The following is a 17,795-nucleotide window of genomic DNA, read 5'->3' as shown; positions in this document are numbered from 1 at the left end:
CGGGAGCTCCCTCAAGATCGAGCCCAAGCTGCAGAAGGTAACCCTCCGCTCATCTAGATATTCCTCTCGTGATTGGAATCTTGGGTGGGAGTAGTAAGAGTATGTGATTTGTTATTGAACTCCTTGATGTGAAAAATAGATTTCAGGTAGATCTTGGATGGGAGTAGTAAGACTCTGTGATTTTGCATTGACTGAAATCTGAGAGAATCGATCATGATCTAGTTTATATGATATTGAGAACTGAGTAGAACTTCATATCTTTACTCTCTAATCTCTTGGTAGTATTTTTTACTGATTTTTGAACATAGATATTAGATAGCCCAAAACAGTGCTGATTGTGCAATCATTTAACTGATGATATTCACATATAATATTCATCAAACACAAGATCCAATATATGTGCGATCATTTATCTGATCTTGTGTTTGCTGAAAATATGAAAAAACACACTGCAGTGCTGCGTCCTAAGCTCAGAGAAAGGAAGAGCAAAACCCTAGGGGCAAGGATGTCTTTTTCCCTTCACTCTCCATACTGGCCAGCTGATGTGGACTGCCACCAAGGCAAATATGGTATATTTGTATCGAATTCGTAGTTCTGGTAGTAAAAATGTATTTACCATTCGTATTTGAAGAGGTGCCAAACTTAATAATGGTAAAAAGTTATATATCCCACGAACTCACGAAGGGCTGTCCGAGCCCGCAGGCACGGACGGAAGTCGACGAAGATGCCAACTTGGGCCTGGCCCGTTAGCTGTGTTGGGCACTGGCCCAGGTCGAGAAAGCGCTAACAGGCCATGCGGCGGCCAACGCATCAGAACTGACGCCATTCTGTGTCCGAAAAAGTCCAATTTGTCTCTCTTAATTACGGTGGTGGTTTCTCCAAAATCTATACCTATCTATAAAGAGCCAAAATTTCAGTCTGCCCCAAATCTTCTGCCCCTTCCCCTTCCGTCAACTTCCGATTAAGCCCGCGACAACGAATCTCCTAATCCCAAATCAATCCGCCCACAAGGCAAAATCCACGATCCAGTTCGATCCCCGCTGCACGCCGCCTCCCCCGCAGCCGACGTCGTCTAAGCCCGTCCTCGGTGGTCATGAGGCCGCCCATCACCACCATAGACGACCTCCTGGCCGCGGCGCGCTGCTGCCTCCTGTCCGTCTGGACGGAAGCCGCGGGCGCGGGCGACACGGCCGTGCACTCCAGCGACGCTCCGAGCGACGACTACATGGACCGGCTGCCGAAGTTCTCCGGCGCCGAGGAGGCCACTGGCGCTTGGGGCCGCGGCGGCAAGAACCTGGTGGGAAAAGCGGCGGCGACGCCGTGGCACATGGAGGCGGTAGCGGATCAGCGCGTCCTGCCGTTCGCGCCCTCGGAGAAGAAACCGCCGCTGGCCGGGTCCGAACATGAGCTCGCAGACCCGGCGGCAGGCACGTTCACGCAGAAGCGGCGGCTGTCCTCCTCGTGGGAGTGGGAGCGTGAGCCGCGCGAGGCGGTGACGCTCGGTGGGTCCGCGTCCGCGGCGAGCAAGGTGAGAGAGGAGGACAGGGAACTACCGGAAGCACAAGCCGTCGCCGCTGGCGGAGGTGGAGTTCGCGGACACGAGGAAACCCATCACGCGCGCCACGGACGGCAACGCCACAGACCGGTACACGGACGTGCTGGGAAGGTTGGTGGGGGACACGGTGGACGACTCGCTGGCGCGCGCCGAAGCCATGTTCAGGGAGGCCGCGACGCGTGGGAACCCCGAGTGGCCGCACTCCCGCGCTCTCGCTGAGATGCTTGCACGCCGCGAGCTTGGGAGGGACGCTGCTGGGAGCGGCAAAGCCTGCTGGGGCAGCTGAATTCAGATGGCTCACGCACTAGCGGTGTTTGACGAGTACGTTGTACGGTTGTTTGTGATGGTGACCTCTCAATGTGTGATATATGAGCAGCGGTAGGTAGGCCGGTAGTAGTAGTACAAAAGTTACCCCCTCAATAGGGCTTTCATCCTTCATCTATCTATAACAAAAAAGATTACATTTCAACTAAAAGTATTACTAAAGCTTTTCTAATCATGATAAATTTGTTTTAACCTTGACTAACTTTGAATGAGTGTTCGGCCGATCTCCTTTCATGACTTGTTTGAGGAACAACTTACAAACAAATGTGGTATAGCGTGATATCACCATCATTTTTTTATTCTATCGGCATTTTTTTTGAGAAATATTTTTTACTTATGGAGTCAATTTTGTATTTTGACTAAAAATATTGAAAATATTATTAATATATTTGAGTTATAAATAAGTTTATTACGAAAGTATACTTCATATTTACGAGACAAATTTATTAAGCCTAATTAATCCATCGTTAGCACATGTAGGTTATTGTAGCAATTATGGCTAATCATAGACTAATTAGACCTAAAAGATTTGTCTTGTGATTTATAACCAAATTGTGTAATTAGTTTAAGGTGCACACGTAATGTAGTCATCGTAAGATAAATTATAGCTTTTAGTGTTTATAAAAAGGGTAAAATATAAATAAATATGTAACATTTTGTCCTTGTTTTCTATTAATATTTTGTAGCTATTTTTCTCCCGTTGCAACGCACGGGCATTTTTGCTAGTAATAATAATAATAATTACGGTGGTGGTCGTCTGATTTTGTTGCGTGTTACAAACCAGTTTTTTTAATCTTTCTCAACTATAAAAACAATTTGTTCTTGCATCTTAGGCTTTTTATGATGGTTTTATTGATGTGGTGCTACATCAAAAGAAAATAAGTTAAATTAAGTAAAGTACACAGAGGTAAATCACCATAAATACTTTTACCAACCAAGAGGGAGCATGTGTTGTAGCTCTTGGGGTAGTGCTATCCTAGCCTGGACCTTCTCGTCTAAGTAGGCTGCTTAGGTCTAGGCAAACAAACATGTCCATCTAGATCTAGACGAGGGGATGTGGGTTTTAGAAGTAGGAATGTTAAATACTCAAATCCGAGTAAATGGGAGCATATGAAGCTCGGTGTTCTACTCAGCTTCTTCCTAGCCCAGACGGCGAGTGGAGCACGGTGATGTGGTGAGGTAGAGCTTGCATGGCTGTGTGAAGGTGGATCTTTCCATTGAGGCTATAGCAGCTTAGTAGCGAGTGACATTAGATCCAAGTGTCACTGCTAGAGTAGGGCAGTGGGACTGGTGCGATGCGCCTATAGATCCAAAGACCTACAATGCTAGTTATATAAAAAAAAGACCTATAATGCCACTCTTGCAATTATTAATGTGATCATTTTTTTTTGGCAGTGAGAGCGGGTAACACACGTATAGTTGAAACCATGGTAGTACAAAGTTCCCCAATTAAGAGTTCAAATTCTATGAATAAAAAGTGTCGGTCTTATTTTGCAAGAAAATAAATAAAGTTTTGGATCTACGAGTACACATTTTTAGTAGGAAGTTTCTTCTTCATTTCAAAGGTCAAAGTTTTTATATTGGTAGTACAAGGTTTTAAATCTTTTGGTACGTAGCCTTCAGGCAGTATCATACTGTCATATGAAAATTTTCTTGTGCTACCCGAAGGCTTTTAGTTTGTAGGTTCTTGATACATGGCGTGCCAGGATGGCCCTCTTAGTTTTCAAAGACTTCAATCTGTGACATGAATGTTTTGGATTTAGGAACACAAAGATTCAAAATATTAAATAGAAATGTTTCTATTCTGCAACCTGAAAGTTTTTGTGCAGAAAAAAAAAATCGTACACCAATTTTAAAAATTATAAGTTCCCTATATATAGCAGGGGTGCGGTGCGGGAGGGTGGACAGTGGGCAGAGTCGTAGTCGGAGTCGAAGTGAAGATTCCCGCCCGTGTTGGCGCCACTCCGACTTGGGGCCGGTCGATGACGATCACGATCAGGTGCGCGCCAAAATCAGCCGAGCCCCGCCGACCTTGCATTGCATTGCATTGCTTCACCCTCACGCGCTATAAATCCCGAGCGCCACCGCTGCTTCCTCCCAATCCCATCTCGCACATATTTGCGGCCCTTCCCTTCTTCTCCCTTGCTTCTTGCACCGCATCTTCTGCCATCAGACCGCGTCCGATCCATGGCTTGCTCGGTCATCCCGATGATGCCTCACGAGATGTTCTGCCCGGCAGCCAGTGCCGCTCCGCCGCACCAGAGGATGAGGGCCTCCGTGCCTGCTGTGGCGGCTCCAGCGCCAGAGGAGCTGCGGCTGTCGGACCTCTTTTGGATCGCCGACCTCGGCGAGGGCGGCTTCGCCAGAGTCTGCAAGGCACGCCACTGCCGCACGGGCGCGGTCTTCGCGCTCAAGCTGTCCTTCGACCCGGACCCGCTCGTCGCGGAGAAGGAGGCCAAGGTGCTCGCCCGCGCCGCGGGGGCGCCGCACGTCGTCGACTTCCACGCCCTGCTCCGGGGCCCCGGCGGCAAGGCCGTGTTCGTGCTCGAGTACGTGGACGCCGGATCCCTCGACCGTCTCCTTCTCCTGCGGCGGCGCAGGGGGCTGGTGGGAGGGATCCCGGAGGCGGCGCTCGCCGAGGTGGCCGCGCAGTGCGTCGTGGCGCTGGCCCAGCTCCACTCCCGCGGCGTCGCGCACCTCGACGTGAAGCCGGACAACCTCCTCGCCAGCGCCCGCGGGGAGATCAAGATCAGCGACTTCAACCTCTCCAGGATCCTCTACGGCGGCTCCGGCGAGCGGCTCCTGGTCCCCATCACCGGCGGCACGAGGGCCTACTTCAGCCCCGAGCGGTTCGCGCCCAACGCCCACGCCGGGCCGCACGGCGCCATGGCGGCTGATGTCTGGGGCCTCGGCGTCACCGTCCTGGAGCTCTTCTTGGGGCGAAGAGCCATCCTGCCCGGAGTAGAGAAGGCGTACGTTGAGGAGATAGAGCAGGCGGTCTGCGACGGCGAGCCTCCGTCCGTGCCGCCGGAGGATGCAGAGGCGTCGGCGGAGCTGCGCGGGTTCGTGGCGGCGTGCCTGCAGAAGGAGCCGACGCGGCGCGCCACGGTGCCACAGCTGCTCTCACACCCGTTCCTTACGCGGCGCGACGTGGAGGCGTCAAGGAGCGCGCTGCGGGAGATCATCAACGAGACACTACTGTAGTGTAGCCTTAGCCTGTATAGTAGGAGCAGCAGCTGATGCTGCTGATTTGTGTAACGTGATTATTGATATTAACTGTCTCTCTTCCCTGATTTGACTGTAATTGTACTTTACAACTCAAGGTATTTGACCTCTTGGATGCAATTTTTCGCCAGCAACTATAAGACCTCTCGATGCAAGGATGGATTTTGATGCATTCTTAATTTTTTATTTTGTGTGCTTATGGTTTCTTGATCGACTTGTAACACTTTCGTGGATGAGAATGCTAGAATGGGTGGCGACGTAGCGCGCTTCGCCCGTGCCTTATTTGTTTTGCTGTTTACCACGCTGATGGCCTGTGGTGGGCGACGCATGGCATGAAAAAGTAAAATGTGCGCTTACCCTATGCACCATAGGAATCACATTGAGACGTGTGTGTGCCGGTACACTTCTTAATGTAGATCTATTGGTCCATGTGCTAAGAGCACATGTGGGAAAAAAAAAACTGCCTTCCGTGCGACATGGATTAGCTGTGAAACTGTTCGATGTTGTGCATTAGATTCTTCTTCTGTGATGTTTTTTTTTTCATTTTGACTGGAGTTTGGACGATGAAGGGAAGACTGCCATGCTCTGAATGTCTTAAATCTATTGAGCTGAAACAGATACTTACTTGAGACTTCAGCGCAAAGATTAGAGTACGAGAACTTACTTCTGAGGTATTTCATCCTTTTTCAGGGAGACGAATTACACGATATCTCAACTTTGATGTGAAGAACTCAGCAGGCTTGGTGTACAGTGCATGGAGGATCTAATTTCTGGAAATGATTCAGTCGCTTAATCGTGCATTGGCTTCGTGTACAGTGCACCTGTGTCAGCAATTAGATCATTCAGAAACTCATGAGATTTCCAGAAAGTATATATTTAATGATTTTATTTTAAACATGAAACATAGGAGGCAAAGAAAGTAGCATGTCCTCCATTCCATGAGAATCCGATCGATCTAACTCGATTTACAGCATGAGAAATTCCAATTTAAAGAAATAAATCACGGGCACGGCACGAAGAGTTCGCATGTTCTTAGTTTGTGTGTGTGTGTGTTGCAGCTGTGTACCTTGGCACGGAGTAGAGAAGGCGCCCGTTGAGGTGAATAGGAGATCTGCGACGGGGAGCCTCCGTCCGTGCCCGAGGATTTCACAGCCCTTGTTAATTCAACTTGGAAACAATTTTTTGTCCACAACTGGAATGAATTTTGATGCATGCTTATTTATGGTTTCTCTTGACAGACGGGTGGGATCGCATGGGGTGACAGACTTGACGAAAGACAATTGTTGCCCAAAAAAAATGTCCACTCACTAGTAGAAAAGAGTACAACGCCGACGCCTCTTTTTTATACCATAGGCAGTTGTAGTTATCACGCGCCTATGGTATAGAAAGGGCGGTGTAAGAACTACCAACCGTCTATGAAAATGCATTTCATACATTTCTATAGGCGATTGTCCTTAGGAACCGCCACTAAAAATTATATTTCTACATGCAGTTGCTTAAAAAAACCGCCTGTAAAAATAATTTGAAATTGAAGTTTTTGAGCTTTTCAAATGACCTTGTTTGAAAAAACTGCCAAAATGAAAGTTATAGATCTCAAAAAGTTATGAAATTTTATAGTTGATAATTTTTTCATTTGAGATCATCTTGCCGTCGAAAACAACATTTGAATTTCTTAAATTTGAAATTCAAATTTTATAAATTACCTCGGATGGAGAAACTACCAATATAAAAGTTGTAGATCTTGAAAAGTTTTGAAACTTTGTAGTTGACAACTTTTTCATTTGAATCTGTTTAGGGCCTCAAATAATCAATGTATGCTCAGTATAGGATAATATGTGGGGAACTAAACTCTAATATAGACACATCTGAGTGATAGGTGGAGTGGTAGAGAAGGTTACGCGTCAGGTTCGAATCCCACTAGCCGCGTAGCACGCGATTTTACGCGAAAAAATGCACGACTTACGATTTCGACGAAAACGGACGGGCGATAGCCAGTGGGCCTTCCATAGAATTAAATCTTTTTTTTTCCTATTTTTAAAACGCGATTTCATATTTTCTATAAAAAAATTCCACAGGCGGTTCCCTGAGAGCATCTCCAAGAGCTTTTCTAAATCTCACTCTCTAAATCATCATTTGGAGAGTCATTTGCATAAAAATCGCTTTCTATATCTTTTCACTCTCCAACAGTTTTGCTAAATCTCATGCACACTCTAGAGAGTTATTCTTGTCTTCTGTATTTGGCTAGCGAAAAATCTGGAATATACAATGGCTATATTTGGATGACCATTTAGAAAAGCTGTTGGAGAGTAATTTTTCGTCAAAATCTCTATTCCTAGCATTTAGGAAGAATATAAAGAGTCTCTTGGAGATGCTCTAAGAGAGCCGCCTGTGCAAATGTTTTCTACAGGCGGCTCATAAGAAACCGCATGTGGAATTGGCTCATTTCTACTGACCTCCAGCACAGACGGTGCTGAAAAGCGCCAGTAGAAATAGGTTACCAGTCGCCTGTGTATTATGCCCGTGTATGTTTAGTTTTTTTATTAGTTGTGATGAAACATTACTGTCTTCCTTACCCCACCCAAAAATATTTTTTATCTTGCAAAATGTTGCTTCGATTCTCTTACATTTCTTAAAAGTATTGACCGGTCTTTCATTTGGAGTAGGAGCTGTACACTAAAGGAAGTGTCATGGTCGTTCAATTCCACACTTGGACAAAAGAGTCTAGAGCGCCTGCACTGGCATCTCAGCCACCACTTGCAGCTCCAGAAACTACACCGGAGCCATCGGCGAAATTGGTGTACAAGGTACTGGTTCCTGTTCCGAAATGTTTATTCCTTAATATCTTTTAACGGAATTAATATAATAATAGATATAGATACATGCATGCAAGCCTTATGCCGGAGACAACTAACAGAGATATCACTATTATTGTAATCGAAACCATCAACCATACCTGCAGCACCCCTTCTTGATGAACAAATTAACAAAGCTTCCTAGAGCTTTGATGGCTTTGCAATGTTTGCATAAAGCAGCCGTTCGAACTCCTTCATGTCCGCAGCCTTGGTGCACATGACCACGCGGACGCCGCTGCTGTCTGCAGGCCTCCCGTCGTTCATGACGTACACAAACCCGCCGCGGACGGACTCGGCCCGTGACATCACCTGCGGACTCCCGCCGCCGAAATCCGCCTCATACGCGGGCATCCCAAGCCAGCTGATGACCCGGAGCTCCGTCTCCGGCATGCTGCCCCTCAGCGGCCGGCTGTCCACCTCGTCGGCGAGCTCGAGGTAGTCGACCGCGGACCGCACCAGCTCGTCGTCCATCCTGGCGACGGCGCCGCCGACGCGCTCGGCGACGGACGCCAGCGGCTCCGACGCGACGTCCCGCGCCGCCGCGGTCGCGCCCAGCCATACCAGGGCGTTGCCGAAGTAGCGGTCTGGCAGCGGCGGCGTCACGTGGCGCCGGACGTTGGCCGGGAAGCTGAGTCGTGCCTCGGCGTCCGGAGGGAGCCGCCGTGCGATGCTTGCGCACCGGCACCGCCACACCAGGGCGCTCACGGAGCAGAAGGTGCTTGCCCCACCACAGAGCCGCTTTAGCGTGGCGAGCTCGTCGGCGGAGATGGTAAACGCCTCGGTGGCGGTTGGTTCCGACGTCTCGGAGAAGACGACTCTGGGGCACAACACCGACAGCGCTGAGGGGTGCACCGACGGTGGCGACCGTGCGCGGAGAAGGGTGCGGTCGTGGCAGGGGAGCTCGAGCTCCACGGCAGCGCCGTCACCGTCGTCCCTGGTGATGGCCGACCATGTCTGCATGAAGTGGAATAAGCTCATGGCGTCCACGGCGGCGTGGTGCACGGCCACTCCTAACGCCACCGCTCCACACTTCAGGAAAGTCACCTGCCACACGTACACATCGTCATCATGTACGTACACAGCTCTCCGTGCTAGCCTATATATGAGTGACAACTTGTAATTATATAATTATTACCTGCACTGCCAGGATCAGGGACGGCGGCTCAATGCGAGGAACAAACATCCTCCTCAGCTCCGGCGACGGTTTGGAGAAGTTGATGCTGTTAGCTGTGACAAAAGAGCGAGCGACAACAAAGAGAGGGCCCTCGCCGTTGCAGTATATCTGTACCCTGCCATCATCGCCGGCGCCAAGGCGGCCGGCGAGTGGGTAGAAGGCTACCAAGGCCTTGGCCATCGCCGATTTGAGCCTGACCACGTCGAAAAAGGCGGCGCCGGAACGGTAGACGTAGACAAGAGGAGTGTGGCCTCTGTTGGCCAGCGCGAGGTCGAAGGGAGAGAGCCGGAGCCCCTTCGTCGGCGTTGCCTCTCTCGGCGCCACGAAGCATGACTCCAGCACTTCAACTTTGTCATCAGACTCCATGGGTGGTTTCCCTTCTCACTACACCACAAGACAAGCTAGCCGGAGCTGTTCGGCCGGTTTAAGCCTTTGCCCTGCATTGTTATATGTTCACATCGCTATCAGATACCGTTCCTTCTTAATTATTTGCATGGTTTAGCTGGGCTGGAATCACTTGGGAACAGCGTGATATGGGTATATGACTCCTGCCTCTGTGAATGTGACGCATATGTTCTGCTGTGAAATTAGAGTCGATGCGGTACCTTATCTGTTGCCTATTGATTGCCAGTGCTAGTTCTGTGACTTCTGTCTGGTAGCTTAGGCCTGGTTTAGTTCGCAAAATTTTTTAAAATTCTCAGTCACATCGAATCTTTGGTCGCATGAATGAAGCATTAAATATAGACGAAAATAAAAACTAATTACATAGTTTACCTGTAATTTGTGAATAAATTTTTTGAGCCTAGTTACTCCATGATTGGACAATGTTTGTCAAATAAAAACGAAATTGCTACAGTACCAAAAACCTAAAAATTTTACAAATTAAACAAGGCCTCGAGGAACAGCCATCCATGCGCCTGTACTCGCTTCGTCCAAAAAAAAAGTGTCGTTTTAGGTTTTCGTGCTACAAGTTTGACTCGATTTGTAGAAAATACATGCGATATTTGTGTCTCTAAATAAATTTGTTAATATTTTTACTATATATTTAGTTAAAGTTATTTCTTGAAAACGCAAACGATAGACGTAGGGAGTATTATTTCAATAATTGTACGGCGAAAAAAAATATCAAGGGCGCAGCAGACAGCCTAGGCCAATGTCGCTGTGTGTGAGCCTGTGAGGTGACATTCCACCGCACCACGATAACAATCGAGCACCGACAGTATGCTGCTGGTACGTGACGGAGATAGGCCGGCTTGGACCACCATTCTTCACGTGATCTCAATCAGGAGCTAACATGTGGACAGGTACCGATACTTTCCTAGGTGATCTCATCTATCCCTCGAATTCTTTCTCGAATCCCTATCTCTTCAGCCATAACGAGGAGTTCCCTCACGATCCCGAACGTGGACTCAGCTTTCTTGGCGAAAGAGTTTCCTATTCCCCGACCCTACATACAACTAAAAAAAAGTAGAAGATGGACATTTTTTTTGGTACAGCAAAAATTTTCGTCTTGCCCACTCCGCACCTGCGACGCGAAAATTTTCGTCCGCCCGCTCCGCACCTGCGACCCGCGGCTCTAATAGGAAACACGCGCAATTATCTCCCTCCTCTCGATCTCCGGTGTCCACGTCCCGCCCTCCGCGAACCCACGGTGGTTTTGCGAACCTCCGGTGTCGCGAACCTCCGGTGTCCGCGCCTCGCCCGCCGTGAACCCGCGCTCACGCCGTTGGCCACGCCCCGCGCCGCGAGCTCGGTGCCCGAGCGGCCGCGCCCCGCCCACCGCGAGCTGCGGGAGGCCGCAGCGCGCCCCGCCCGCCGGTGCCCGAGCGGCCGCGCCCCGCCCACCGCGAGTTGCTGGAGGCCGCAGCGAAGCCCGCGGCACGCCCCGCCTGCCGGTGTCCGCGGCACGCCCTGCCCGCCGGTGCCGGTGGCCGCGCCCCGCCCACCGCGAGCTGCGGGAGGCCGCAGCGAAGCCCGCGGCGCGCCCCGCCCGCCGGTGCCGGTGCGCCGGTGCCGTTGGCCGCGCCCCGCCCACCGCGAGCTCAAGGTTGGTTTGTGAGAAATGGAGATTGGGGCCTGTAACCGTCCATATTTACTGATATTCAGGATTCTTTGGTTAATGTAGTTTTCACATTGAAATTCTATGCATTGTTTGTTTTTCTTCTTTTCTATTTTGATCAGTGTGAACTGTTCTATTGATGCATTGTGTGTTTGACCTGGTCCTAACAGCATGAAACTGCATCCTTTGATGCATTATTGTCTATGTTACAAATTGATATTTCATATAAAAAATGCAGAATGCATTTACTTTTGTGTGATCTGCAGAAGATCTCTGCACGAATCAATCATTTAGCATAAGTCATATTTCTATCTTCAGCTAGGACATGTGTTTTTCCCCCTTCTCTTCATAAATGTCTCATTTCCATTCTGATGTGGTGTTCATTCAGGAAAGGGGAAGATCTCAGTTCTATATCCAAACAAGAGTACCACCCCCAAGTCAGTTAAAGACCTTGAATTTGATGGTTTGTCCTTGACAGCTGACCTTCATGAGGTAGTGTTTGTTTTTCGATGGCATTCCATGACTTCCCTGTGCTCCCTTCTTTTATACATATATACTCCATGTGGATTTTTTTTTCATGAAGTGCTCCCTTCTTTTATACATATATATTCCATGTGGATTTTTGTTTTCATGAGCACCTTTAATCCATCATATCAAGTATCCATAATGATTCAATTCGTTGAGTATGTAGTGGTTTTTGGATCCAATTCCTCTATCAACTTTCAACATTTGGGCAAATGGTTATGGTTTAACTTCTGAAATGCAGAGTTTGCAGGATGAACCTTTCAATTTTGTGTTGCTTGATGGTACCTGGAGTAATTCTGCTGCACTGTACAGAAGGCTGAAGGTACAGCTCAATGCATTTCTCATTTGGCCCAAGCATTCCTTTATTAGACTGTCTAGAGTCTAGACTACCTGTAAACACAGAATTGCGGATATTTCTTCAGCTGGCTGCTGGGTCTGACATGTTGATTACATTTTTTTTTAAAAGGAGGAAAATTCCTCTGCTTTTTAGAAAGCAACAGTACCAAGTAACAAGCTGGGGATACCAGTTCACAGAAAAAGACCAAACAGAAATAAAAGCCAATCAGCGCCTAAACCAAAGTCAGATCTCCGCTATATCGGAAGCAGCTGATACTGGCTTGAAGTCCTTGAGCCACCTGGTGATTGTCTCTTTCACCTTGCCGACTTGATTTTGATCCTCCTCTTTAAGCTTGATGCTCCACTTCTGCAGCAATGACAATGCAATGTACATAACATCAGTGGGAGCCTGGGGAAACTTCTTGTTAATAGCCATCTTGTTTCTGGACGTCCAAAGAGCCCAAGCAAAGCCTGAAAATATAAAGATGATCAATCTAATCGGAAAGGGCTCCTTCCCCCTAAGCCAGGAACTGCAAAAATCATCCCAAGATCTAGGATAAGAGTCAAGATGAAAGATCTCTTTTAACATCTTCCAGATCATAACAGCCAAATGGCAATTGAAAAAAATATGGTCAACAGTCTCAACACAATTGCAAAGACAGCAGATTATAGGACCTTTCCACCCCTTTTAACCAAGTTCACAGCTACTTGGAGTTTATCATTAAGAATTTGCCAGAGAAAGAATTTAATCTTCAAAGGCACCCTGCTTTTCCAAAGTAGACCTGCAACTCTACTCCTAACTCCCCCATCAGTCAGAAAATGGTACAGAGATTTCGTTGTGAACATCTTCCTGTTTTCCAAAGCCCACATCACTTTATCAGCTCTATTATCAGTTAAAGAGCAGTCATTCAAAAGCTCTAACAGACTTAACCAACGATCATACTGCTGAGCCGACAAGCATCTCCTAAAAGATAAGCCCCAATACCCTTCCTCATAGCAGTCAGCAACATGAATCATAGGATCCCTAACCAACTGATAAAGATCACTATAAACGATCTTTAGAGGGGCATCCCTAATCCAACTATCCTCCCAAAACCTGCATATTCTACCATTCCCCACCTCAAAAACAGCCCCCCACTTAAACAAGTGTTTCACACTGTGAAGCCCCTTCCAAAACTGTGAACCTCCTGTCACCTTGGAGTTGAAAAAATCCTTCTCCCCCAAATACTTTGCCTTTATAATTCGAAACCAAAGTTCATCCGGTTGTTGATAAATTTTCCAAATCCACTTCAGTAAAAGACAATCATTCATTATCTTAGTATTAATAATGCCCAGACCACCCTGGTCTTTAGGCCTACACACCATATCAAACTTGGCCATATGATATCTGAACTTATCCTCTGCACCTTGCCAAAGGAATTTAGCTCTGATCCCATCCATCTTTTTATGCAACCCATCTTTAAGGAGGTAAAAACCCATACAATAAAGAGGGATGGAACTCAGACATGAATTAGTTAAAATTTGCCTCCCCCCCGAGGTCAACAATTTGCCCTTCCAAGGGTCCAGCCTTTTAACCATTTTTTGAATTAAATGACTAAAGGCATTCATATGCAGATATCTATAGCTAATAGGAATCCCAAGGTACTTCATAGGAAAATTTCCTAACACACAATTCAACATATTAGCCATTTTTTCCTTTTCCATTTGTGTGACACCAAAGACAAAAACCTCACTTTTATGAAAATTGATTTTTAAACCTGTCAGCCACTCAAAATAGTAAAGAATTAACTTTAAGTTTCTGATAGATTTTTCAGTAGCTTCAATCATGATCACTGTATCATCAGCATACTGAACATGTGAAACCCCCCAGGAATCAATTCTTCTAAAACTCCAGAAAGATGACCTTTACTAATAGCCGACTGTAGCAACACCCCAAGAGCATCAGCCACAATGTTAAAAAGTAGAGGAGAAAGGGGGTACATGTTGATTACATTTACACAGACATGTTGGTCCCACTTGTTGGAATTCATTCACATTCAACTAAATCGATGGATATGTACATTATTATTAAATATTTGGCCAAGACTCCAAAGTTTGATTGACTATTATAGTATTATGTCAAATACTTTAGTTTTATGAAATTGGCTCAATTTAAGTAGAGGTTTAATGATTAAATGCTATCTGATGGAACTAGACATACAATAGTTTGGCATTTCTCATACCTGAAGGACTGCATGGTAATCTTTTAGGTTTCACATCAAAAGTTTCACCTTTAGCCTTTAGAGGACAAACCAACCTTGAGAGACAGCAAAAACCAATTGCTGCTGATTTGTTGTTTTGGTAAATGCAGAGTCGAGGGATTTAGAGTTGTAGGAGATTTAGGTGTTTTTTGGTTGGTTGGTTGGGGGAGCGTTACTAGATGCACACTTTCTAACAGAGAAGTAAATTGATTGCAATACATTCGAAGTGCTTCTGAGAAGTGAATTGATTATTTCAGACAGAGGACAAACCAACTTTGAGAGACAGCAAAAACCAATTGCTGCTGATTTGTTGTTTTGGTAAATGCAGAGTCGAGGGATTTAGAGTTGTAGGAGATTTAGGTGTTTTTTGGTTGGTTGGTTGGGGGAGCGTTACTAGATGATTAGTACAGTGTATGATGAGGATTTGTATTATCGCTGTACCAAGAAAATTAAACAAGATAGCACATAGATTACTCTTTTATGCTAAGTTTCTTTTACCGTGGCTATCCTTTCGAAAATATATGCTTTATGTTTTCGACATGCGGGAAAAAAATGCTCATCATGATTGACCCTAGATCTCTTGAAGAGTGGTGTAAAGACACACCAGCGCTTATGTATGCCGAATACACTCTTGGATTTAGCTACAACTACACGACCGCAGTAAATAAACATATTCCTGGATGGGATGAGGATGTTTTCAAATGGAAATTTAAACGGGCAGAAAACATTGCAGAGGACATAGATGGGTGAATAACTCAAAATCACCATCGTTTACAATAACAAATACATATGGTTTAACTATTTCTATATATTGCTGATCGTGAATCTTGATACAGGTACTTACGTGGATTTCTCGTCCTACAGTATATGTCTGCATGGAATAGACCACAAGCCACACACATTTATACCGTGAGTATAACAGTTTGTCTCAGTTTTTATACAAGTTTTTTTATAAAAATGTAGTATTATCCATGCGACACACACTAATATATATACATATACTCAAATGTGTGACAGGATGGTATGGAGATGCGGCGAAACTTATTTGTGGATTTACTAGCGCACGAAAGAAATGGATATCGAAGATTTCTTCCTGCCGATATTAAACATTATCTTGGTCGTATCACCGAAAGGTCTATAAAGTAGAATTTGTGAACTTATAACATCATGCTCTCCGTGACTATGTTTGATTTAAGAAACTTTGCTTCTTTAAGATAAATATCACTTTATAGCTGGTATTTCAGTTTGATTATAATATTATTATCTTATTGTGCGATACGTGTATTTTTAATAAAAAATGTTAGCTATCTCGTAGCAACGCACGGGCACGCTACCTAGTCAATGAAATAAAGAAAGGAAACTATAAAACCAGATATTCTACCCCGTAAACTTTTAAAATCGGTCAAATAACCCCTAGAGTGGTTTTGGATGGTGGTTTTGTCTTTTTCTTTTTTATTTATTTTTTCTAAATATTTGAAAAATCATAATAAATTATATAAAAATCATAAAATGAAAATTTCAATTTTGTTGGACTTCTAATGAGTAGATCTACACAGTGAATATATAATATGGTATACTTTAGTATAAAGTTTTTGTTGTAGCTTTAAATCTATATTTTTCTGTAATTAAATCGAATAATTGATATATGCAGTTCCTATGATCCAGTTGTGGTTAAATTTTTATGGTGAGCTCATTATTGTATGCTTGAACTATGGTAAAAGTTTCGTACCTAGTGGATCACGTTTAACTTAGTTATCAATTTATTTAGTTTTATTCTTGTTAAATCTATGCTTTATCTATAACTAAGTTATACGTGATCCAATGAGTATGAAATTTTTACCATAGTTCAAGCATATAATAATGAGTCCACCATAAAAATTGTACCACAATTGGACCACAGGAACTGCATATATGAATTATTCAAATTAATTACAGAAAAACATAGATTTAAAGGTACAACAAAAACTTTGTATTAAAGTATACCATATTATATATTCACTGTGTAGATCAATTCATCAGGAGTCCAACAAAATTAAAATTTTCATTTTATGATTTTTTATGATTTTTTATGATTTTTCAAAGATTCAGTGAAAATAAATAAAAAAGAAAAATACAAAACCACTCTCCAAAACCACTCGAGGGTGTTATTTGACTAGTTTTGAAAGTTCAGGGGGTAGAATATCCGGTTTAATAGTTCGGGGGTTTAAGTAGTCCACCCTAGATAGTTTGGGGGTTATGTAGACTTTTTTCAATAAAAAAACACAATTCATTACTTCATCGTTGTTCCTCGTGTTTACTTTTCACTCACAACAATCAGCACCCTCGCTTTTTCCTTTTGCTAGAGACGAATAGTTCGAACATCATCGAGGGAGCGACCTAACCCAAGGTAAAATATAGTATCCTTGCCTAAATTTTGCCTCTTTGGCTTCCCTCGTCCTCTACATTATCTAGATGGCATTTCACCGTGCCCGCACTTTTGGCATACATTTCGGCAACCATCGCCTCCAAGGCAAACTTCTACGGGACATCCGCGATGTCCATGGAGAGCACCGTGGCTATCGCCTTCATGGTGATCGCCATAGGAACCACGGGCGTTCCCCTATACGACGTCGCTTGGGAGGTCATCAACGTGCAAATGTTGCTCCACCTCCGAGGCATTCGATGGTGTCGTCCACGGCTCCGTCTGTGGCTCCGCCCATAGCGCCACCTCCGAGGGCACCAACGCCGTTGGCATCTTCAGCTCCGACTACACTAGCGCCCCCGGCACCGGTCCTAGCATTGTCGGCTTCAACGCGGCCAAGGTGCCAGCTCCACGGCGACGGCCTGTGCCCACCACCGCCACCATCCATGGTGGCTAGCCAGCCATGGCTGTCACTGGCATATAGTCGTTGTCGCCGATCCAGTACCCGACATCGATGCCGTCTCGCGAGTAGGCTGCACACAGTCCACACCTGTGCCGTCCGGCTCCACCGACCATCATGGCGTGGATGTCGGCACTCTTTGCTCCACCACCACCGTCGCCAACTCCTCCCCCGTGTATCCACCACACGTGGATCAGCGTCCCCTATGGGCCTTTGAGGACGCGGTCCTCTAGCTTGAGCTCGTCAATGGGAGAAGTAGGGAGGAGGCGGCATGGCTACTAGATGTGGCATCAGCTTCGTGCGTACCACCCGAGGCTCCTTCGTGTAGACCTACACGGCCCTCGGCACGTCCTCTAGAGCGGCGCGATAGCCCTCCAGCCTCGCTGCTCCTAAGGCATGGGCACATGTGAGCCCTCACAGCCCCATCACAGTGTCCTGGGTATGCAACGGCTCGGTGTCCTACTGCCGCGTGGCCCCGTAGGTCCTGTGGCTGGCGAACCACCCATGCGCGGCCACACCACAGCCATGTGGCCCCATGCTGTGGCACCGAACGACCACCTCGCGCGGCCCCATCACGACGGCAGGTGAGCGACTGCCCGATGGCCCAGTGGCTCAGCGACGCAGCGCCCCGCGCGACCTCCCAC

At 46.3% G+C, this 17,795-nt stretch overlaps 2 protein-coding genes and 1 pseudogene across 3 annotated transcripts; 2 read left to right on the top strand and 1 right to left on the bottom strand.

The window, feature by feature from the left end:
* Nucleotides 953-1,841, top strand: LOC8054593 (annotated as a pseudogene).
* Nucleotides 4,067-5,083, top strand: LOC8055542 (mitogen-activated protein kinase kinase 9). Its single transcript, XM_002462207.1, has one exon. The coding sequence runs from the start codon at nucleotides 4,067-4,069 to the stop codon at nucleotides 5,081-5,083; it is 1,017 nt and encodes a 338-aa protein (XP_002462252.1).
* LOC8054592 (putrescine hydroxycinnamoyltransferase 1) lies at nucleotides 7,779-9,688 on the bottom strand. Of its 2 annotated transcripts, XM_021452327.1 has the most exons (3): nucleotides 9,092-9,688; nucleotides 8,058-9,000; nucleotides 7,779-7,918 (listed from the first exon to the last, which is right to left on the bottom strand). In XM_021452327.1, exons 1-2 carry the CDS (start codon nucleotides 9,494-9,496, stop codon nucleotides 8,098-8,100), a joined length of 1,308 nt encoding a protein of 435 aa, XP_021308002.1. In that variant the 5' UTR covers nucleotides 9,497-9,688; the 3' UTR covers nucleotides 7,779-7,918; nucleotides 8,058-8,097. The 2 variants fall into 2 exon arrangements, with proteins under 2 accessions (XP_021308002.1, XP_002460079.1); XM_002460034.2 differs by lacking the exon at nucleotides 7,779-7,918 and having other exon boundaries at nucleotides 7,920-9,000; nucleotides 9,092-9,687.

This window comes from Sorghum bicolor, chromosome 2 (assembly GCF_000003195.3).
Source record: "Sorghum bicolor cultivar BTx623 chromosome 2, Sorghum_bicolor_NCBIv3, whole genome shotgun sequence".
Classification (NCBI taxonomy): Eukaryota; Viridiplantae; Streptophyta; class Magnoliopsida; order Poales; family Poaceae; genus Sorghum; species Sorghum bicolor.
Note: the sequence above shows the minus strand (reverse complement) of the source record. Positions and strands in the feature narration are given on the sequence as shown.